Source organism: Diabrotica undecimpunctata, chromosome 3 (genome assembly GCF_040954645.1).
Source record: "Diabrotica undecimpunctata isolate CICGRU chromosome 3, icDiaUnde3, whole genome shotgun sequence".
In the NCBI taxonomy this organism is placed as follows: domain Eukaryota; kingdom Metazoa; phylum Arthropoda; class Insecta; order Coleoptera; family Chrysomelidae; genus Diabrotica; species Diabrotica undecimpunctata.
The window spans coordinates 88,391,644-88,416,900 of record NC_092805.1 but is presented as its reverse complement, the minus strand read 5'-3'; the positions used below and the strand labels follow the sequence as shown (position 1 = coordinate 88,416,900).

The 25,257-nt window shown below is 35.3% G+C and overlaps 2 protein-coding genes across 2 annotated transcripts in view; both read right to left on the bottom strand.

Moving 5' to 3' along the window:
• Window positions 1-25,257, bottom strand: part of Ptip (PAX transcription activation domain interacting protein) — a 72,480-nt gene that overhangs the window by 38,682 nt on the left and 8,541 nt on the right. Inside the window, exons 3-5 of the mRNA XM_072526245.1 lie at window positions 14,132-14,698; window positions 12,338-14,052; window positions 223-432 (exon numbers count right to left, since the gene is read on the bottom strand). Of these exons, the coding sequence (XP_072382346.1) occupies window positions 223-432; window positions 12,338-14,052; window positions 14,132-14,698 (2,492 nt within the window). The remainder of the gene's footprint in view (window positions 1-222; window positions 433-12,337; window positions 14,053-14,131; window positions 14,699-25,257) is intronic.
• Window positions 17,799-20,388, bottom strand: LOC140437025 (zinc finger MYM-type protein 1-like). The gene has a single exon (XM_072526246.1). The coding sequence runs from the start codon at window positions 20,052-20,054 to the stop codon at window positions 18,726-18,728; it is 1,329 nt and encodes a 442-aa protein (XP_072382347.1). The 5' UTR covers window positions 20,055-20,388; the 3' UTR covers window positions 17,799-18,725.

The following is a 25,257-nucleotide window of genomic DNA, read 5'->3' as shown; positions in this document are numbered from 1 at the left end:
TAATCTCTAATTAATTTGGTATATCCTTCTTCTCACATCTCACATATAAGTTTTCCATAATTTAATTTAAAGATTTTGACTTAAATGTTTAGATTTAATACGTATAAACTAACTGATAATGGAGTGTGTACAAATACTCGCCGGACTAAATAGATTTCAATTGGAAAACCTTTGCTTTTTTTTTAAATATATTAATATTACAAAGTTTTATTTATTACATACCTGCTGAATAACATTAACAGGATGTCGTATTATCTGTTGTCCAGCTATTTGAGTTGGCTGTTGAGTCCAAATGTGTTGACGTTGAGGAGTCGGGGTTTGAGGAGCAGATTGGTTAATAAGAATCTGTTGGGCAATATTTGGCTGTTGTTGAAACTGTGTTCTGACAACTTGCTGCATGCCAGGATTCACTTGCTGGTTTATCTGGATATTCTAAAAAATATATGGTTCAGCAAAGGTAATTCATTTAATACAACATAATAGTCTTTTTAGTAAGACTAGTAAAGACAAAACTTATTTTCCTTAGATATAGTATTTTATTACTACATACAGTCCATCCGCTGGATCTTTGCACAAGTATGACATAATTTACGAATTATTTTTTATATTACGTCTCTTTCCTACTCACATAATCTACTCTGATTGAGTCACCTACTGGGAATTGTAAGTTTTGTTTTGACAGCGTTTTAGTAGTGTTTATAAATTATTTCGTGTAATTTGAATATTAAATCCTTTTTCATAATTTAAATATACTTACATATTTTTAACAAACAGTGGCTATAACGACTAATCGTTACCTTTGTATTCGATTTATTCATTAGCTAATGACGAATAATATAATATTTATTCTAACCTCTTAATTGACATTTAGTTATTTAAATATGGTTAAAACCATGTCAACGGAGTGATATGACATATTTTTAAGGGTTTTTATTTTTAGAACATGCCTGGTAAACCATTGTATTCTCAAGCACAACTTGTGCTAAATGTATTAAAATATTTCGAATTGAAAAAATGAATGGAGGGCCTTTGGAGCTATTTTCATCTGTTCAAGAGATAACATATTGGAATGTGACAAAAATGTACCATTGAACAATTATTTACTTAAGAAAGTAGCTGCTGCATTAAAAATATCACGACAGACAGTATGTACAATTATGAAAAGGAAAGAAAATAATCATATTCCTTCAAAACCAGGCAAAAGTAGACCTCGTCCGAAAAACAAGGCAACCGATCTATCTGAGGGATATTAAATCAATTTTCTTGTGAGTTTTTAATTTGCATTAATTTATAGTCTTATAAAAGCAAAGTATTTATTTTCTTAACATCGAACCGAAGTGCGATTTATTATGTACTTATCTGTTTTTTTTTTTTAGAGAAACATGTTACTTTACAAAGTATAAGTAATCGATTTAAGGGATAATGAAGTTGTATTTATTGGCAAACCATACGTTGGCATTTTGTTAAAAGAATTGGGATTTAAATACGAAAAAGGCAATATTAGAAGAGCATTAATTGAGTGCACCAGTATTGCTGCTTCAAGAGCCAAGTTCCTTCGAAAATATACGGAAAATCTAATAGTGTGCATCCCTGAGACCTTATTTTTTGGAAGAAACATGGACTTATTTAAAGGGAAATAAAACAATTTTCTTGCAAGACAATTGTGTTAAAAGTGCACGTAAACCAGAAGGGTAGTATGATGGTAAATATTTTATAATTGTCCACACTGGTTCTTCGAAAGGATTTGTTACTGAAGCAAGTTTATTGTTTTGCTCAAAATCTAAAGTAGCGATTATCATGTGGACATGAACAGTGAAATTTTCACTAGATGGATAAGTGAACAACTAATTCCTAATTTAGAAGAGTCATTAATTGTGATAGATAATGCTCCATATCAAAGTGTTTTGCGGTGTTGCATGGGTGCTATGAGATCTACCCCTATTGAACCACTTTATGTTGAGACAATGGAACCGCCCAGTAAATTCAGTCCGCCCAGTCAAAAATTTCTTCTTAAAGTTCGTTGTTACAACACTTGTTTATATAAAGATATTAGTAGTTTAAATTATTTCGATAAATATTGGACTCACAAGAATTCTTCACCGTTATGCGAAGCATTTCGAAATACTACAAATAACGATACTGAACTTACAGTTGCAAACAAAGTGGTACATTTTGAAGATTTCTTTGAGTTACTGAATTAAGTACATATATACAACCTATTTATCATGAGAACCCTTTAATAAGTTGTATGTTTGATACAACCAATTATTCCAAAAAAACCTTGGTATAAGAATTTCATGCTCCCTTGCAAATACATAACTACCATCAGTAGACTACCATGCATGTTATCCTGCACATTTATTTAAAATAAATACACTCGCGATCATAAAATCCGGGTCACCTTGAAAATCACCGATATTTCATTTTTAACGAGCTTTATCGTAAATAATAATAACGCAAATACAAACTAATGCATGTTTCTGAGAATTGTTGCGGTTTCCTTTGTAACAAAAAATTCCAATAGTGCCGATTTCGCTGTAAAGTGCACACTTCCCAAAATGAACGCTACCTGCTAACTCCGCTTGTTTTAAATGTCTCGTTTGTACTTCGACTTTCTGTTCAAATGCAACGGACAAACGTTTATTATTGCCACCATTAGTGTTTATTAGTGCCATTATTAGTGTTTATTTTTTAACAAAAATGCCTTTGACTGTTGTTGAAACGGCACAAATTGTTGCACTTGTGGAAGACGGTCACACTAAACGGCAAGTCGCAAGAACTGTTGGCGTAAGCCTTTCTACGGTTCAACGAGTGCTTCAACGCTTTCAGGAGGCAAGTTTGCTAACCAGGCGACCTGGCTCTGGACGAAGAAGAACGACCAAGGCACTAGATGACCGTTTCTTTGTGTTTCAGGCTTTACGAAACCGGACCTTAACTGCGGTTATGCATCAAAATCGTCTAGACGAAGTACGAAACCGCAATTTTAGTGTTGCAACAGTCAGAAGAAGACTTCGTTCTTCTTGACTATCTTCTCGGGTAATGGCTAGAGGACCGCCACTTCGTCGGGTGCCTCGAGTTGCACGACTAGCTTTTGCTCGACAATACGCGCATTGGGGAATTAACGATTGTAGCAAAGTGTTATTCTCAGATGAAACCCGTTTCTGCCTAACTGGATCCGATAGACATGTAAGAGTTTGGAGGAGAACCGGTGAACGATTTTCACAAGCTTGCATTGCTCCAAGAATGCCATTTGGTGGAGGCTCGGTCATGGCTTGGGGAGGTATATCTTCTGACTTCCACACAGAATTACCCTTCATCGAAAATGGGTCCCTAACTGCACGAAGGTACATTACGGAGATTCCGGAAGAACATGTTATGCCCAACATGGCAGGGCTTGGAGAAAACGCCGTTTTTATGCAGGACAACGTGCGACCGCACGTTGCCAGGATCAGTATGTAATACTTGGACGAAGTTGGAATTACGAGGGTACCCTGGCCAGCTAGGTCTCCGGACCTGAATCCCATCGAACATCTCTGGGACGATTTGAAAAAACGTATTCAACCCCATAAACCTCCTCCTAACAACGCACAGGAGCTTAAGGATCTGTTAGTGAAAGAGTGGAATATGGAATAACATACCACAACATGTAATCCGGAGAAAAATTGAGAGTATGCCCCGTCATCTGCAAGAGGTTATTAGAGCAAGGGGAGGCAATACACGATATTGGTCATTGAAATTTCACTGATTTTTTACCACGTTCTGTATTTTCCATTTTTTTTTCGTATGTCTATTTTATCAACAATTTGATTTGTTTTCTGCTTTTTTCAATAAAAACAAGAAAAAAGCATTTTTTTTTCTTTCAAAACAAACATTGATAACAAATAAAAAATACATTAGCCAAAAAAAAAGGTTATTACTGCACCAGAGGCAAAAATATTTAAGAAACTTGAAATTTTCAAGATGACCCGGATTTTAGGATCGCGAGTGTATATTAGATTCGGATATTTGTCAAGAATGTCAGATTAAAAGTGACTTAAACCACATATTTTTTGAATGTCAAAAGTATAAACAACCCACCAGCAACCTATGTAATTAGAATAATGATAGACAAGAACATCCCACTTCCTGTTAATATTCTCTACTATCACTCAATGAAAAGAAAATGTTTGACAGAATGATAACCTTTTTGTCTGATAGTAAAGTATGCCTGTAATAAGTTAGATTGGTAACCTATGTTAAAAAAAAATTCTTCTTTAGGTGCCGTCTTCTTAGCCAAGGTTGGCGATGACCTCTGCAAAGTCTTCCCTATTTTGGGCTTTCCTTATTAAACTTTGAAAGTCTAATCCTGTCCAATCTTTGATGTTGCGCAGCCAGGTCATTTGTCGTCTACCCGGGCCGCGTCTGCCTTCTACTTTCCCTTCTATAGTAAGGTGAAGGAAGTTATACCTGTCGTGTCTAAATATGTGTCCAAGATAAGACGTATTACGCTTCTTGACAATTTCTGTGAGTTCACGTTCTCTATTCATACGCCTTAAAACTTCTTCATTTCTAACACGGTCGGTCCATGGAATTTTCAGCATACGACGAAATACCCACATCTCAAAGCTCTCTAAATGTCGTAACGAGCTGACTGTTAACGTCCAAGCTTTCACGCCGTGTAATAGTACACTATGTACATAACACTTTATGATGCGGTATCGTAGGGATAAATCAAGATTACGGGTAGTGAGTAACTGTCGCATCTTTAAGAAGGTGTTTCTTGCCTGTTCTATTCTACATTTAACCTCTTGCTCTTGGTCTAAGGTTTCATGTATCCTAACAGCCTAGATACTTAAACTTTTTCACTTGTTCAACTAGATTGTCGTTGACTAGTATGTTTATAACTGGTGTGTGTTTTTTTGAAATTACGATTGTTTTGGTTTTTTTTACATTCACCTTAAGGCCATATAGTACTCCTTCTCGCACTACTTTGGTTAACAGAATTTGTAGTTCTTCTTCACTGCCAGCAAGCAGTACTGTATCATCGGCATCCCTGATATTGTTCACGATTTTTCCATTGACTTTTATTCCTTCTTTTGCTTCATCTAGAGTATGTGCAAAGATGTCCTCTGAGTACAAGTTTAATAATAATGGTGATAGTATATAAGCTTGTCTAACTCCTCTTTGGATGTTTATGGTTTCAGTATCACCCATTTCAGTTCTGACAGAGGCGTTCTGGTTCCAGTAGAGTTCACGTATTGTATTAATGTCGTTTGGATCCAGGTTCTTTTTTTGCAAGCATTCTATTAGCTGATCGTGTTTGACTTTGTCAAAAGCCTTTTCATAATCTATAAAGCACAAGTAGACATCTTTTTGTTGATCCCGACACTTTTGCATGAGAACAATGAAACTGAAGAAAGCTTCTCGAGTTCCCATACCGTTTCGAAAGCCAAATTGTTCCGGACCCATATCTTCTTCGAATTTTTTGTAAATTCTGTTATGGATAATTTTTAGAAATAGCTTCAGAATATGGGGCATGAGACTTATTAATCGAAAGTCGTTACATTTTTTTGCGTAGTTTGATTTGGGTATAGGCACAAACAGGTTCAGAGGCTTTTTAAAATATTTTTTTCATATTTTTTTAAGGCGTATTTTATTTCTGATGTTAAGATGGGCAAGTCGTTATTTTCGATGTTTGTTTGTCTATCAATATTTATTGTTTTATCGTCTGAGAATAGGTTTTGTATGTATGTTCGCCATTCAACGCTTATTTCTTCTATTGTGGTCAGGACTCTATCATCCGTGCTTGTTATTGTGACATACTGCCTAGCGTTTCTGATCCCACACATTTCTTTAATTTTCTTATGGAGAAGTCTATCATCATGTTTATTCTGTAGGTCTTCTATTTCTTTGCAAGTTTCTACAAGCCACTGTGCTTTTGCTTCCAACTATCTTTTTTCTTATTAGTCTCTGTATTTCTTTATATTTATTCCAGTCTTTGTTCTTGTGTTGTCGTCTCACATTCATCATTTCTAATATTTCATCAGTTATCCATGGTTTCTTGCCTCTTTGATTCGTGTATTTAAGGTGGTCTTCAGCTTTTAGAAACACAGTCTTAAGTTATTTCCATATTTGGTTTAAGTCGTCGGCTTCTTCTGGAACATCATTTTCCTTTTGTCTGCTTTTAAGTTCTCGACATTCGTGGTTAAGTTCTTGTGATATCTTCTGTCTCGTCTCTATATCCTTGAGTAAGCTCATGTCTGATTTCTGTTCTCTCTTCTTTCTTTTTATGCTTTTCAATGTGTTTTTGAATTTGGCGACGAGCAAGGTGTGGTCGGAAGGGACATCAGCACCGGGGTAAGTTTTTGCGCTTTGTATGCTATTTCGGTATCTTTGGTTGACCATGATATAATCTATTTGGTTTCTGATGCAATTTTTATCATTGTCTTGTGGCGATTTCCATGTATATAGTCTGCGCGCAGGTAATTTTAACCATGTATTCATAATAGTAAGTAAGTAGTTCTTGGCAAAATTGAAACAACCTATCGCCTCTTTCATTTCGCTGACCTAATCCATGTTCTCCAGTGATTTCTCAGATCTACCTTTTCCCACTTTTGCATTGAGGTCTCCCATTATTATCGATATTTCATGCTTTTTTGTAAGCTGCATTAGTCCTTATAGGTCTCCGTAGAACTCTTCAATTTCAGTGTCGGATTTATCAGTTGTTGGAGCATATACCTGTATGATATTGATATCGATTGGACTTCCATGTAATTGTAGAAGTAGCATACGATCCGAGTGGTAGACCACGTTTTTAATGCATTTTTCTATACCTTCGCTTACGATGATACCAATTCCATTCCAATGCTGTCTTTGATTGTTACCTGAGTAGTATATTGTCTTGTTGTCAATTTTCATCGTTCCTGAATTAGGCCACCTCATCTCACTGATGCCAAGGATACTAATAACAAGTCTATTCATTTCTTGGATGGTGTTGTGGATTTTGCCGGCTTCAAACATACTGTTGACATTCCAGGTTCCAATTTGTATGATTTGTTTATTTTTAAATTATAGAAAAAAATTAATAAAAAATAATATGTTGATTGAGACTGGCTGAATGACAATTGTCCAAGCCAAGGGGAAAAAATATCAAAGTGTTTTTTTTAGAAAAACAACCTTCTATTGTTTTAACTAGAATAGAAATTATTAACTGGTTGAAAACTAAGCTCAGAAAATCGGAATTATTATTGTAAATATTACTGTAAATATAATATGAACAGAAAAGAGAATGTATATAATTAAGAGAATGTATATATAAGCTACTATATACTGCAATTTCAACGCTATTTGGGCAAACTGCAAGTCATATTACAATGAGGATATTGGTAGAGATAGAAATTCTGATAGTGCTGTTATAAATATGTGTAAACAGGCACTAAACCAATGTAACACAGAAATTTGAGAAAATGTGTGAGATATACCAATGAAATTATTAAAAAGTGGTATATTCGAAAAAAATATGGTTCACGTTAACATTAAACCAATCATAATAAACACTGGTAATATGTAGCTTAGATTCTGACAGTGAAGAAATCTGAAATTTATGATTGTATACGATGCTTAAATAAATATTTTAAATAAATTGTTTTTTTACCCAGCTCAAAAGTTTTACAATGTATTTTACATCGGTTCTTTATATGAATGTTGTGTTATTTTTGTAGATACATTTTTTTTCAATTTAGTTTCATAACATATATAACTCACAACTAGTCTGGTTATGTTTATTAGAGTTTTAGACATTTTGTATGAATAATACCCGTTGCTAGGCTCAAAGCTCTGCTATATTGAATCCATCAATCCCCTTAACAGTAGTAAAAACAAAGTCATTAATTAATTCCGAAAACCATATTTAACACTGAATAAACAAAATGATCAAGATGATGGAGCCCTGAGATAGATTTCTATTCAGTTTTTTAGATCATATGCAATGAAAACACTTTTATTTCTGATTAATACGGTTAAATATTTATTTACTGTAGTTATTGTTGGACAACCTGTAGGTTTCAAAAAATTGGAAAATCACGTTCATAAATGTATTACCAGTTATCAAAATGCAATAAATGAAATAAAAGAGATTTATAAAAACAACCATTGGAATATTTTAATTTTTACAACTCATGTAAGTTTAGCTCAAATGTTTTGGTTTATTTCATATAATACGGATGGTGACAACGTGCAAAGATTCAGCAGGTCTACTGTAAGTACCATCGTATCCGCGTTTTCAATAATCCGTGGTATGTCACAAACTATAGTCAAAGTATTACGTTAAGTGTCAGAAAGTAGGTATACAAAAAATATAAAAAAAAATTTAAAACAATTGGGATAATTTTTTCTGTAAGGTGCTTAAAAGTGTTCTTAACTTTGTTGCCACTGCTCAGAATCCTTGATATTAGTGAAAGTTTATCATAATTATATCTATGGTATGGAAAGTTACTTTAAGACAAAAATTCCGGAGAGTGAAGTAGATAGATAGAATGAAGTAATTTATACAGGATAACATCTGCTTAAATTCTAGTGAATCAAGTGAATTCTAGTGAATCCAAGCACAGGATATTTACAGCAATTTAAACTTGGATGATACCTACTTAATCACATATTGATTTTGAATGCAAGAAATCTAATAAATCTATTTTATACATTTTCAATATCATCAATATGAATGTCATATAGAGGATTCCAAACGCTAGAACAATATTCCAGTATGGATCTTAAGAAGGGCACGCTCGTTGACGTAACGGCTGGAGTCCCAAAGGGATCGGTTTTGGGTCCGACGCTATTGAACCTGGCATATTACGGGGTCATAAACTGCGAATACAGAGAATGTATAACCCTGAATGGTAGTAGCGAGGGACGAGCTGGATTTTCGATTTCGGGTGAGACATACGGGCAACATCGTGAAGGACTGGATGACAAATCACGGACTGGAACTCTCGTCAGAGAAGACCGAAGTCATCCTTCTGAAGGGTAAACGAAAAAGATAAGGGATGGTACTACAATGTTTAGGGGCACAGCTAACATCAAATAAATGCGTCAAATATCTGGGAGTGACGTGAGTGCGGCTGCGCTAGGGAGGGTGATGCCCAACAATGGGGGACCAAATTAAAAAGGAGGGAACTACACGGTGTTGTGCAGTCAATCATCCTTTACGCGACACCAGTTTGGAGTGGGGCGGTAGAGATACCGACCTATAAGGGGCTCATAATACGAGTGGACAGAACGAGTCTGTTGCATGTACCATGCGCCATGCGCCTACAGGACTGCATCTGCGGTGGCATTGTGGACTATCACGGGTTGCGTATCACACTCTGCATGTGTTAACAGTAGAAAGGAGATATCTTTAAGATAGAAAAGAGCATTTGACTACCGCCATAAAAGAAGAAGAAAGGGAAGAAGCACGGAAGATGTTGCCCAGTGTACTAAGATGCTGATCTCGAGCCTAAGGGACTGGGGGAATGTGGTCACAGGCGATTAAATTACTTCCTGACGCAAGTGCTCATAGGGCATGGCTGTAAGAAAGAAGAAGAGAAACAGCAGCCGGACCAACGACAGAGATAAGGTCTAGATAAGAGAAAAGAATGCCCTCAAAGTGTCGTCAGCCATACAGCGGCCATCCCACTTTTGGAGTAAGGTACATGCGACAGCCAACTGAGTAGGAGATGATGGTTTTAGTTGGTACGCAGAATAACAGGAAAGCATCCATTTGTAGGACCTCCTTCCAGGAGGAAATGGACTCGGAAGTACTCCTATACCCTGAATCCAACACACTCCCATCCCTAGCCATCACTAGGGATGGGTTAACCTGGTAGGGTTTTTATAAAATTTCCACCCTCAGAAAAGAAAAAAAAACAGTATGGATCTTAAAAGCGTAAAATATAAAATTTTAACTGCGGTCACATTTTAAATTCTCTGCTGTTCCTAATATGAAAAACAACATTTAAAAGTTTTGAAAATAATATAATCATAATGCGCAGTAAAAGTTAATTTTTGATCAAGATAAACACCTAAATCTCGTACAACATCAACTGACGAAATTAGTTCTCCAGAAATACTGTACTCAAAGTGTATTTGATCAAGCGGGAGATAAAATGGTATCCACTATATCATTTCTCAATATAGATGTGCGCATTTCTCAACATAGAGCGAGCATTCGACAAAACATCCTACGAAACAATCACAAGGATGATTTGTCTAAATGGAATATATGAGACGAGCTGCAGATGGACAGACTTCAAAAAGGGAGACAAATCGGACCCGGAAAATTCCTCCTCCTCTCTAAATATTACTAGCTTGCTGTCTCCATTGGTTGCAATCCTGTGCCATATCGGAGTCTTCATTTGGTCTGCCCATCGTGTTGGAGATCTTCCTCTTGGACCCGAAGAATTACAGAGGAATTAACAACTAAAGTCATAACGCAACTGAAAGAGAAATCATTAGAATACAGCAAACCGACATATTTATGTTCGTGTACCTTAGGAAGGCATTTGAAGGGTCAAATTAAAGGACTTTATCCACTTATCGTATGCATAAGAGATACGTCTAAGAATAGTCAAAATTATCGAAAATAACACAATAGAAGTAACAGTCACAGGCGATTAAATTAATAGAAGTAAAAGTAGAAGAAGAATTAACTGTCCCTATTGAAGCTGGTAATGGGATAATACAGGGAGATTCTCTGAGTCCTCTATTATTCAACCTTATTATGAATGAAATAATAAAAAAGTAAGAACTAAAAAAGGATAAGAAACACAACTTAAAATAATCTGCTATGCAGACGACGCAACTAATCTCTAAAAGTGAAGATAATTTACAACGTATGCTGCACCAATTTAATATAACCGACAGAAAATTTAACATATTAATTTCCTCAAAAAGACAGAATACAGAGTCATCTCTACACAAAAAGTAGAAGAAAATGTTCTGAGTGTAGTTTAAGATCTACAAGGAAGTAATATAATACGCAAATAAAATTCTCTTATTGACAATATTGCTTAAAAATTTATTTTTACTATTGTTTAAATTATGACTCTGTACCAAGGTCAGAACTATGGGAGGCAATGTACAAATTAGAAATACAGACGGAACTCATAGAAGCTACAAAAGCTCTGTATAAAGAAAATAAAGTGTCCATTAAAATGGGAACAAGAATCATAGGAGACTTCACCACAACAAAAGGGCTCCTGCAGGGTTGTTCCACATCTCCAACCCTATTCACAATATACTTAGAGAAAGCCTTGACTACATGGAAAAGAAAATGCGAAGGCATGGGAGTACCGGTACGGAACGAATACCTATATACATTAAGTTTTGCAGACGATCAAGTAGTGATTGCACAAGACCAAGACGACCTCAGCTACATGATGAAAAAACTACAAGAAGAATATACCAAGGCTGGCCTAGATATTAACCTCGCGAAAACAGAGTACCTATCTACAAGTGAAGAAGACATAGAAGATCTACAGATTGATGACAACGTAACAATCAAAGGAAAGGATAAATTCAAATACCTGGGGTTTATAATCACGAAAAAGGCAACAACAGAGGAAGAAATTACACAAAGATTAGGACAAACAAGAACAGCAATCCGACAACTTAACTCAGTATGGTGGGATAGACACCTAAATATGAAGACAAAAACGCAGATTTATAAAACATTAGTGCGAAGTATTATGACATATGGGGCTGAAAATTGGATCATAAACAAGAAAACCAGCAGTAAGATAGTAGCAACAGAGATGGAATGCCTGCGAAGATGCTGCAGAGTAACAAGAATGGATAGGAGAAGTAATGACGAAATAAAGCAAAGAACATCAATAGAAACAGACATACTAACATATATAGAACAAAAAAGACTAAAGTGGTATGGACATGTAAGAAGAACTAGCGACAGCAGATGGATAAAGAAAATAACCGAATGGAGCCCCATAGGAAGGAGGAAAAGAGGACGACCCCGAAAATCCTGGAGGAACGAAGTAGACAACGCCATGAGTAAGAGAGGACTGAACGATGGAGAATGGAACAACAGAGAGAGATGGAAACGGTTGAGCGAGGGAAGGCAGTGAATACTGTAGAATCCCTAAATATATATAAATTTGATGAAAGTTATGTTTATGTTACTTTACTTGTATGAATAGTAGGTATATAAAAGTATATGATTGTAAATTATAATGGTGCACAAATGTATAAAATGGAGTGACTGTATAATTTTATCTGAGTAATTTATAATAATTTTATTTTCTTAATGCTTTTGAACTAGTGTACTTCCTATCATTAATAGAACACCCAATATAAACTTTATTACCTGATTTAACTGCTGCTGCATATTTGTCTGTTGTATATTTTGTTGTCCTAGACCCTGTTGCTGGCCAATCTGCTGCTGCTGAAGAGTTTGTCTGCTTAGCTGTTGCTGTTGTTGCTGAATTTGATGATTCAAGCCCTGATTCAGTTGCTGATTTAAATTGCCCAATTCTTGTTCTAAAGTTGTCTGATTTAATGCACTTGGTTGCCCAATTTGTTGCTGTGCCAACTGATTCTGTTGATTTATCTGTTGCTGTGCCAGTTGGTTTTGTTGAGAGATTTGGTTTTGTGGAGATTGTTGATTGATTTGTTGGTTAAGTTGACTTTGTTGTCCAAGTCTATTTTGTGTTAATTGATTTAGCTGATTTTGTTGAGATATTCTTTGTTCTAATTGATCCTGCTGATTAATTTGTTGCACTAGTTGATTGGGTTGATTTTGTGTATTTATCTGTTGGGCAATCGAGGTTTGCTGTGTCAATTGTTGTGTCAACTGTTGTTGATTCAGTTGTTGTCCCAGATTGTGTGTGCTTAACTGTTGATTCAGGGATTGAATATTAAGAGTTGGCTGCTGATTAATGGTTTGCTGGTTTAAGTCTTGGTTCTGATTAAAAGTGGTTGTAACAAACTGTTGCTGGCTAGTTACAGCTTGATGTGGATTTAATAAGAATTGTTTCTGTTGTAAAATTTGCTGATTTTGCTGAGAAATTATATGCTGATTGACACTCTGTTGCACGAAGTTCTGTGCCTGACTCATCTGGATTTGTTGAGGATTCTGTTGTTGAATAATCTGATTTTGTTGGGGTTGAATTACTTGATTTTGCAAAATTTGTTGATTCTGAACTTGCTGGCCCTGATTAACTGTGATTTGTTGTAGATTTTGAGTAAGCTGCAACTGAGGCTGGTTTTGATTAATTTGAATTTGCTGATTTTGATTCAACTGAATCTGTTGACTTTGGCCCAACTGAAGTTGAGGCAACTGTATTTGTTGATTCTGATTTAATTGAATCTGCTGTTGATTTTGATTTAATTGTATCTGCTGTTGATTTTGATTCAATTGTATCTGTTGTTGATTCTGATTAAGTTGTAATTGTTGATTTTGATTTAACTGAATTTGATTTTGATTGAGCTGAATCTGCTGTTGATTTTGGTTTAACTGAATTTGCTGTGGGCTTTGGTTCAATTGAATTTGCTGTGGGCTTTGGCTCAATTGAATTTGTTGGGGACTTTGGTTCAACTGAATTTGTTGTGGGCTTTGGTTCAATTGGATTTGTTGTGGGCTTTGGTTCAACTGAATTTGCTGAGAGCTTTGGTTTAATTGAATTTGTTGCTGATTCTGATTGAGCTGAATCTGTTGATTTGGATTTATCTGCAATTGCTGCTGCCCTTGATTCAACTGGTTAAGTTGCTGAAGATTCTGATTTATCAATTGCTGATTTTGAGTCATTTGCATCTGCTTGTTCTGTTTAAGTTGTAGTTGCTGTTGCTGTAATTGTGCAAGCTGTTGGGATGTCAACTGACTTATGTGCTGAGAAGTTGTTATTTGTTGTTGGTTTTGGATAATTTGTTGTTGGCCTGTATTTATTTGTTGCTGTAACAACTGATTTTGGTTTAGCTGATTCTGCAACAATTGTCTCTGTGCTAACTGTCTTTGAGCAAGTTGGTGTTGGAGGATATGTTGTGGCGTTGAAACCTGAGGAGCACTTCCCCGCTGTTGAATACCTTAAAAATAATGGCTTTTGGATTAAAAGGAAATATATAAATGTAAGATAAAATGAAGATATGTGAAGGTAGTTTCTACCTTGATTCTGCTGCTGCTGTTGTTGCTGCTGTTGTAATAGCTGCTGATGCAACTGGTTTTGTCCCAACTGACCTCTTAACTGTAAGTTAGTTCTTGCTTGGGGTTGCCCAATCAATCTATTAATGTTTAAGGGATGTTGTGGCTGTTGTTGCTGCTGCTGCTGTTGAAGCTGAGCTTGCTGTGATATTTGCTGTTGTGGCTGCTGAAAACTTTGCTGTTGTTGATTAGGTGTATGATGTATTATACTCTTTGGAACTTGGCTGCTCAGGGAAGTAGGTGATTGTGGAATTTGAGGGAAATTGGAATTAACAGGAGATTGGGGTGTATTTTGGGTTTGCTGCTGCTGTAGTTGAGCTTGTTGTTGGGAAGTTGGTACAACTGGTGGCTGCATTTTTTGAGACTGATTTTGTTGTTGTATCTGTTGCGTTTTTTGCATGAAACTTGGTGCAACCACATTGGGAGGAGCTATGGGATCTGAACTTGAAGTCATTGGGCTTGAGGTTGGTACCTTGGGTTGATTCCATGGCATCCTTTGCTTGAGCTTGTCCAGCAAAGCTTGTGTAGAATCTAAAACATTCAATAAATTATATAAATACCATTAAATAATAGTACTAACTGTATCAGATAGATGTAAATTTAAAACAACACAAATAAAAAGAAAAAATAATGTATAATATTTTGGACAGCTAAATTTGATTATATATGATAATTTTAACAAATGTGTAATAGATGTATATACATACATACATATATATATATATATATATATATATATATATATATATATATATATCCATACATTCGTCCATATATTCCGATATAGCATTCATTCATCTATTCATCCAACTTGAACATCTCCTTCCCTCCACCATTTTGGATGAGTTTGAATATTCCCTAATCAAAAATTCCTTCTTTCTACATAAATCTCTATCTCATCTCCAAAACAAATTAAACAAGCTAGGGACCACTCCGTTCAATCGCTTACCATTTCACAAGAAATGGATACACAATCTCACAGACATCCAAATACCCAACAACGTCCTCAAACTTCTTTCTCTCGGACCAAAGTTCGGATTAAAGCCCTCATTCAAGGACTACTCTGTATGTAATTTCGTAGCTGACATAGAAAACATATTATCTCACTCACTCTGAAACCAATGACCTCGAATTAATCATTGATTCATTGATCATCTGCCAATAACATTCTCACTAACTTCTCACATAAGCCTTTTAAAACCGATATTGATCCATTATATGAACAAGCGTCCACTTTTCTAAAAAAACACCCTGACCTAATGGTATTAAGTAGCGATAAAGGTAATGCCACAGTCCTTATGATGAGAGAGCATTACATTAACTTAAGAACAAAAAAATTATTGACGAGAAACTAGCCAAATCCCTCCATAATTACAATGGCTATGCTCCTAGATTTTAGTGTCTCCCCAAAATTCACAAACCACAACTAAGTATGCAACCCATATTATCATCAATAAATACTCCGAACACGAATATAGCTCAATTTCTAACGAACATTCTTTCACAAGCATAAAATTATAATGACTTCAACATAACAGATTCTTTCCAGTTCAGTGAATTTATTAATAACTATCAAGTACCCAGAGGCTTTGTCTTAGTAAGTTTTGACGTAGTATCCTTGTTCACAAATCTTCCACTTTCCAGTGTATTAACTTCTCTCCGTAACCATTGGAATCAAATCCAACCCCACAGGCCGATATCTTGGGAAACTTTTTCCGAATCATTAAAATTGATTTTTGACACCAATTATGTAATTTTCAATGACAAATATTATCGTCAAATTTTTGGAACTCCTATGGGATCCACGATTTCCCCTATTATAGTCAACTTTGTACTAGACGATCTTATTAATGAGAGTATCAAGAAGTTAGATTTCCAGGTTCCCTTTATAAAACGGTACGTCGAGGATCTGATTTTAGCAACCCCGCCGGACAAGACGGTGGACACCTTATCAATTTTTAACTGCTTTGATCCTCACCTACAATTTACATGTGAATTTGAGGTTGATAGCAGTATCCCGTTTTTAGATATGCGAATTATTCGCACACCAGATAACAGATTAGTCACTACCTGGTACAGAAAAAAAATGGCTAGCAACCGTTTCTTAAATTACCATTCGACACACAACCAATCAGATATAAACTCAAACTGGTACAAGCCCTCAGCCTTAGAGTACACATGTTGACACACCCGCTTTACAAAGAAGAATCTCTCAATCTACTGAAATCCATTCTCATAGATAACTCCTATCCGGCATCCATCATCAATAAATTTCTATATTCCAAAAGCTATGGGCAGTCCACTATTGAAACACCCAACGGGCTAACATTAGCGTCCATTTCTAACAAAATACAGATGAAGTCCCCTCTTACTCCTGAACAAACCACAAAATATGCTTCGCTCCCGTACTTCCCACAAATCACTAACAAACTTAACAAACTTTTCAAAAACTTACCTGTTAAAATAGCCTTAAAAAACACCAGAACCTTAGGAAAGTTATTTTCGAAGACAAAAACTCCATTGGCCCCTCTAGAACAAACTAATGTCGTCTATCATATACCCTGTGCAGAGTGCAACTCCTGCTACATTGGCCAGACCAGCCGCTCTCTTTAAGGTCGACTAACGTCCCACAAAAGCGACATTAGGATTTCTAAACCATCTTGTGCCCTTGCACAACATGCCATTCTAACTAAATACAGTATCGATTTCACGAATACATAAATACTGTGCAAACAACAAAATTATCACAAGCGATCCATCCTAGAAATGTGCCAAATTCTAAAACATCCAGCGTCCCTAAATAAAAGAACCGACATCGACAACTTGAGCCATATATATCACTCTCTCATCATACAAAACATAAAAAAACCCTTACAAGACATTAACTTCACTCCTATTCTTCTTCCTTTTTTTTAAAGAAAAAATGAATCCCTTTTTAAAAAAGGTCGGTCCCGTTTCGTTTACCAATTCCCTCGATAATCGTACCTCCCTGCATTCAAAATAAAACACATGTACGAAAACAAGCCACATGTGAAATTATGACATCCTACAGCGGATAGAAAACAATCAAAAAGATTAGTGTGGTTTGACCCCTGAAACCTAAAAGAGCTTAAACCAACATTCAAATGAAGCCATCGGTCAAAATTAAATGAACAATAGTGCTCTTTTACAGTTTTTCTTGTGTTTTTGTTTCTTTTTTCTCGTTTAGTTAGTAAGTTTTAATGTTAAGTTATCGGAGAGTTTTTATAACATCTAGAAAAAACCTACAAATTGTTTTTGTAAGTATGAACTCTGTTCGTTGTTTACTTATATTCTAAGATCTTTTCTATTTGTAGTGAACTGATGATGCTTTTAAAAATAAAAGCGAAACGTATTCAAATAAATCAATGAAGTAGTTGACGACTTTCATTTGCCACTTATTGACCGATCAAACCTCTGCTATTCAACTATTGAATATATTTTAAATATATATATATATATATATATATATATATATATATATATATATATATATATATATATAAGAAATACTGGATATTAGTGACTGTCGATATAAACAAACAACACAGTTTATTAGGGTTGCAGTCTTTTGACTTTTTGTCTAGCTTTCGGAATGGTTTTATTCAGGGGCGGCTCGTGATAGTACAAGATGGTGAGGCACACTACACTTAAGGAAAATTATTATTATTATGGTTAGCTTCTCTTTGCTCCAGTCATACCCGGCTAAGGAGGCATTGCTCGCGCCAGCAAACAATGACTTGGCGTGAGAAGGACTTCTGACGATACGCGCGCGGATCAACAAAAGTCATCCTCACCTCAAAGCTCTCCTAAGCCCTCCTCCACCCTCCCTTATGTGCACTGAAGGTGCAACATAAGGGCTGACTGCTTTTTGAAAAAGTCCGCGATTGAGCTGTATTTATGAGCACCATGTGTAATAGGGTGCTCATAAATGTAACTTAAATGATACCCAAGGTGTCGTTAAGCGACTTACTCCGGTTTATCATGAAATCTCGTATCGTGAGATAAAAGCGAACGAAAAACGAGGGAGCTCTAATCCTCGAGCCTGCACCTTGGTTAGCGGCCAAGTTGTAGCCTCAAGGATCTAGGTGGCATCTCCCGTGGCCTTTTTTTATTTTTATAATTTTTTTGTGAATTTTTTATTATTTTATATTTTTTTTGAATCTTTATATTTTTTATTAATTTTTTTGGGATTTTTATATTTTTTTGGGGGTTAGTAGGTATTTTTTATCTGGGAGATTTGTTAGTAAGTGTTATAAATGGCGACTGCTAATCTAGTGCCATCTTCTTCACGCTCTCACATATCCCTTCAGTTGAAGCTTCGGTCTAGCATATCTCCATTGATCGTTCTCGTCGTAAGATGTTAGTCGGAAGGTCGATTTTGTGACATCATAAAGTGAGGCCGTTTACGTTAAATAAACTTAAACAAAGGGTTAAATTTTGTTTTTTGGTTTTTTATTTCACGATTTTTAAAAAGTATAATTATTTTAGAAAAACTTCAAAAAATATAAATTCTAAAAGGAAAACTGAGTTCTAAAATTTAAAGTTTTTTATAAATTAAAGGAATTCTGCGAGACTTCTGTTCTGCAAAATGATCTATTACATCGTCTATAAAAACGTTCTCATCCTGTGATTTTATAAATGATTTTTCAATTGAGATTTTTGCCATATTACTCAATCGTGTCTGTCCAGTTGTATTTCTGATGTAATTTTTAATCCTTTTTAGCGCGGAGAAACTTCTTTCTGCAGAAGCACTTGTCACTGGCAAAACAACACAAATGCATAATAATTTAAAAACTTCTGGCATACAAAGTTTTAAATCATAATCGTGAAAAAAAGTTAACATTTCATAAGGGCTTGCGCAATTTTCTATTATATCATTCCCGTACATAGCGGATAACTCACTTTTTAGTTGATTTATATCAAAAATATTATACTGCGTTGTCAAGTTTTTTAATAGATCGTGAGGAAATTCTTTAGCAAAAATGGGAAATTTTGATATATTCAACAGATCAAAGAAATGTAATTTTTCAACGTCGCAAAACCTAACCTCTATTTGGGTTGCTATAATGTCAAGAATTTCAAAAAAAATTTGCCTTAATTGTTGAGTTTTATCAGTCATTTCAACTCCCTTACGACGACGTTTCGAGTGTAACGCAGCGGTATCCAGTTTTTCATAAATTGTATCAAAATAAGTAGTGTTACTCCTAAATTCACGTATTTTACTTAGGGTATTTTGAAGTAAATTTCTGGCCTTAACAATGTCTGTATTTCTATTTTGTAGAATGGAAAAAACAGTATCAGTTTGATGAAAAATCAACGAAAATATTTCTAAAAAAAATATGTTCTGAGGATCTTCTAAAAAAGCTTTTAAACCTACTGCTTCTCTTATTGTTTTGTCATCAAAATCGCGACTATTAATAATAAAATCAAAGGTCTCAAGTAATTTATCCTTATTATTATTAACTGTGAGAACTGCGCGTGAAGTAAAATTCCAGCGAGTTGCTACATTAGAAGGTATACGATTTCCTCCAATGTGTTCTAACACTTGGGTACGCTTTGTAGATTTAGAAAAATATGAAGAAAAACCGGATAAGGTTGAGAAAAAAACTTTAACTTGTTGAATTGAACTGCATGCGTTACTTAAAACTAAATTAAATACATGTGCATAGCAATGAATGAACATGGCTTGAGGCGCTATAGATTTAATTTTTGCCTGTAGACCATTCACTTCTCCCGACATTACAGAAGCTCCATCGTATGTCTGAGCCACTAATTTACTATGCAAGTTGAACTTTCGAAATTTGGTAGATAAAAATTCAAATAAATCTTGAGCAGAACGCCCGGAACTTACATCGTAAAATCCCATGAATCGTTCGACTGGTTTATCGTTTATTACGTATCGAAAAATAACGGATAGTTGTGAATGGCAGCTTATATCAGTAGTCTCATCCACCTGCCAGGAAAAGAATAATGATTTTGAAATTTCTTCCTCAATTTTTTTATTTATAACAAAAGCAATTGAATCGATTAATTCATTTTGTATGGTTTTAGATGTCCCAGAAAAAACTGATCTAGAGTCATTATCATGTTCTAAAAATGTTTTTAAATTAGTGTCAAATTTACTAACAAGAACAACTAGCTCTTTGAAATTCCCGCGATTTAAAGATTCATTAGATTCATCATGCCCCCTAAACGGTAACTCTTGCATACAGGGGTGTAACGTAATATCTATAAGGCTTTTTAAAATTTGCCGATTTTCTTTAACCCTAGCATTGAAATTTTCAATATCTATTTTACGCGAATTGTCTAGTGCTGTGGCGATATTTTGCTTTTGTTTTCTCATAAGAGTAAGCTTGCAATTCGATGTAATATGTTGAGAACTTTTATTGTGTAACAATAGACTCCGAGACAAATTTTTCAAATCAGTATAACCACTTTTGAACCAAACTTTGTCGCTAGTATTAGCTGTGGCAAATAAAATGCATGGCCAACAAAACAATTTATTTAATGTTATACTACCCGTAAGCCAGTCAAACTTTTCGTACCATGCATTTTGAAATCCCCGATTTGGTTTTCCGACGCCACCGATAGAAACAAGATGTTTACTTAAATCTGGAATAGGTCGTTTTACGACTTTAACTATATATAATTTATCTTCATATGAATGACTTGAAAAATTCTGCTGATTGACTAAAAAATTTACGAGATCACAAGTATTACGAATATTTACATTTACCTGGGAAAGTTGTGACGAAGTGCTCGGTGCTAAATCCATTTTTCACTAAAACCGAAAATCCTGCAGACAAAAACAAACAACAAACCCACCAAAATTATTAAAAAAACTTAATTAGAATTGCACTTATTATATAACATGTAATCTTACTGTTTTTTTAATGAAAAACAACACGAGATACGTCAAACGTGATCCTGCCGCACAAAGAGGTCAACAGGAAGTAATTTAACTACTACTTACTCTTACTACAACAATTTTGCAGAAATAGAAATGTTCCAAAATGTACCAATGTTGCCAATCTGGTAAATGCATAGAAAAAAAATATTTTTTGTTAAATCGGAAAACAATAGAACAATATGTATAGTACCATCTACTAAAGGAAAATACTCTACTACAACATAACAATGTTGTTACAATTTTCAAATAAAAATCTATGTTTTATTTAAAATGTACTTTTATACCCCGAGGGAAAAAATGTAGCGAATTGGGTACCTTTGTACCCAAACGGCAACGCTGCTAGTTAAAAACACCAAACCAGAGCGGCAAGCGGCATGCCTCTCTTGTTCGGTGAAATCGTGGGCAGAAAATAAATAAATCATGTTGAATTTCGCTAGATAATGTGATGTCTAATATGTCAGACAGAGCAATGCCGTGAGGCTTGCCTCGGCGGCTATAATTTTTAAAGAGAGAATGAGATGCACAGATGATATACATATTAGAAGCTGGCGCGGAAAATTGAGCCGTTGTTTATTTAATATTTTGTGGTTTAAGCTTGTCCCTTGTCCGGTCCGTAGATTATGAAGAAATATACAAAGATAAGACATCAGGGGTGTACATATTTTAATTTTTTATCATAATGAAAATAAAGTTATTTAGAAAATTCCAAAAAGTTAAATTGTAGTTAAAGAACGTAAATAGTCGATTGATACTGGTGAGGCACTGCCTCACCTGCCTCATAGGACCAGCCGCCCCTGGTTTTATTCCTTTTTCAAGACACTGTAATAAGAAAAATATGTAAATATTTATAAAATATCCCAATTCTTCAGTGCAACTTACTAGTCGTTAAGATTATTTGTAAAAGCATTGACACTCAACATTAATAACACACATATAAAATAATGGACAAAATACATTCTAAAATTTTTAAAATTTTGGTACAGCTAGTAAAACTTAGTTTATGGCATCTTTTACTGGCGTGTTTTAACTCTGACACATAGAGAACAGAAAGTAAAAACCCTATGATTAAAAAGTAATTAGGTGCACTAAATATTATATTTCTTTTTAAGAAATACTAGATGCCCATCTTGGGTGATTTACTTTTTAATTTTTAAATTTTTAAACCTGTCTTAATGGTATGCAACATGTTATGCAAGCAAGTGTAATTTATGTACAGGTAAATATTTATTTTATTTTGGATGTTTTTCCAGTAAGTAACAATAAATGTTGCCCAGTTTATCTATGTCAGACTTTTTATTGATGCACGATGTACTAGATTTTATGGAACACATTTCCAAGAAAACACGTTTTGAATGGTTCTTTTCCTATGCCAAAATACAGGAATCCTCGAAATTAAATTCTAGTTTCAACGTTAATGCATGTTCTGTCAATGCACATGCATTTATTTTTTTGGTTTTTATACCACTACGATGTGAGATCACCCTACTGTGAAAATTACGAGATGATTCTCCTATGTATATTTTGTTACAATTGGTACACGGTATAGAATAAACAACATTCGATGACTCCTGTATTGTGAAAGGATCTTTTGTTTTTGTGTATAACTTCGATATCGTTTTCACATTTTTGGTTGTAATTTTTAAACCACTAATTTTTGAAGATGTTCGTTAGCTTCGGTGTCAGAAATGGAATGTAGGGTAGGCAACCATAAGATATTTTAGATGGTATCACTGATGTGTTGTGTGTCAGTGTCAATTGTCGGACCTCATTGTTATGAAAATTTTGGTTGTCAGAAAATTACGAAGGAAAAGAAGAACCGAAAATGAGTTTATTTAACAGCCCTATAGGATAGGAGTTCTCTTGTAATATAGATCTCAGCTTTTTTAGTTCCTTGTCTCTGAACTCGATGTGTGACAAGTTGAAACTAGGGTAATTGCTTTTACAAATAATCTCAACGACTAGTAAGTTGCACTGAAGAATTGTGATATTTTATAAATATTTACATATTTTTCTTATTACAATGTCTTGAAAAAGGAATAAAACCATTCCGAAAGGTAGACAAAGTCAAAAGAGTGTTTCATTAACATCCCGGCCAACTTTCTGACTGTAACCCTAATATACTGTGTTGATTGTTATATATATATATATATATATATATATATATATATATATATATATAACATAAAGTATGTGCCTCCTAGTGGCAGGAACTTCTTCTTCTTCTTATTGTGCCATCTTCTAGGCTGACGACCACTTCTTTAAATGCTTCCCTATCTTTTGCAACATGAAATATCTGTTCAACACTGAGGTTAGTTCAAGGTTAGTCCAGGCTCTAGAAGAGGAAGGGGTTGATATTTTGTGGCAAATGATTGATAGGATATGAGGAAGTATCATTGTATAAAGATAAAAGGGAACATTCAGGCTTGTAAGGACTATAGAGGTATAAAGTTAATGTTGCACACAAAGAAAATTTGGCAGACAACTGTAGAGCCAAGGTTAATAGTATATGTAGGAGGGAGCGTACACCAAAGTAAGGACTTATGTCGGATTGACAGAAAGTTTTCTAGTGACGGTTGGTTTGCATCAAGACTCTTCACTGAGTCCCTACATATTTAAGATTGTTATGGATGTACTGACAGCGAAAATATGGGAGGGGGCTCCTTGGTCAATGCTCTTTGCTGATGATATGTTAGTAGAGGGGAGCAAAAAAATGTTGAAGTTTGAGTGTTGAAGAAGGGCTATTGAAGAGGGAGGACTTAAGGTTAGCAGGAGAATACGGAGAATATGTGGTTAGGAGGAAGAGGAATGGTTGGGCACATATAATTGCTTTGAGAAAAACTAGAACGAGTAGGAGCATTTAAATACCTTGGCTTCTACAAAATGAAAAATGGAACACTAGATCAAGAAATTGCCCACAGGATACAGGCTGGTTGGTTTAACTGGAAGCGAATGCGCATGATATCTATATCTGTAAAGTAGGGAGGGCGAGTCAAGTCTCACAGAACTTATGCCACAATTGACCCATTGTGCCTCCTCCCATGGAGCTGTGGTACTCAGCTCATTGTCCACCCTGCCATTTTCAGGAAGATGAACATGTCACCAGGGGATATCTCCCTTATGTGGACAGGTGTAGGCTAGGGGTCGCTGAACACACTCTCAAATTGATGATAACTCTGGACATTCGCATTGGACATTCTCTACAGTTTCATATTCTCGTTCAGACTTCCTGCATAGAGGTGTGTCTACTAGCCCCAGTATGTGGAGGTGTTTGCTTGTATGCCCAGTAGGTTCAGTTGAAAATGACCAGTTAAAAACCAACTGTCAAGCGTAGGTTTTTCCTGGCCATTCCCAAGTACTTCTTTGATGCAAACTTTTCAATGTTCCCTAGTATTACCTTGGCAAGTCTACATTCTTGTACTTCTTCCCATATTTTGCCGCGATTGTTGTTGAATAACCAGAAAGATCCCCAGGTCCTAAAAGTGTTAGGCCTGCCGCCTTCCTAGCTAGTTAGTCAGCAATAAGGTTGCCTTTATACCTATTGTGTCCTTTAACCCACCTCAAATGATGTTATTACCATCCGCAGATTGAGTTAGTGACTTGTGACAGTCCATTACTAACCTGATGTGACACTTATTATGGTTTTTCCAGCTATACCTTTTTAGATCTAGAGTATATCTGTATCTTGAGGCTTGTTCCATTTTGGAGCCATCAGTGTATATACAATAGACATTTATCATTTTTTGTCAAAAACAAACTTAGGTTTAATTGAGTCGCAGCCAGCTCTCCCCTCAAGAAACGACATCTCAACTGTCCCATTCCTATATCAAGGTTTTCACCCACCGAGCGCAGTCGTATCATGGTCACCAGCGCCACCTCTTTGACATATATGTCTAAAGGGGTGACGCCAATGAGCAAATCCATTGCAGCAGTTAATGTTGTTTTCATGGCACCTGTGATATTTAAGCAAGATATTTGCTGAATATGATTTAGTTTATGATTGCTGTTGAATGTTGAACTTTTGGTACACAAGCAATAGTTCCGTAAGTTAGCATTGGCCTAATGACAGTAGTGTAGATCCAGCGATCACCATGGGCGAAAGGCCCTAGGTGCGTTTGACCGTTCGCGAACACTGTTCATAGCCACTACATGCTCTTTTAGC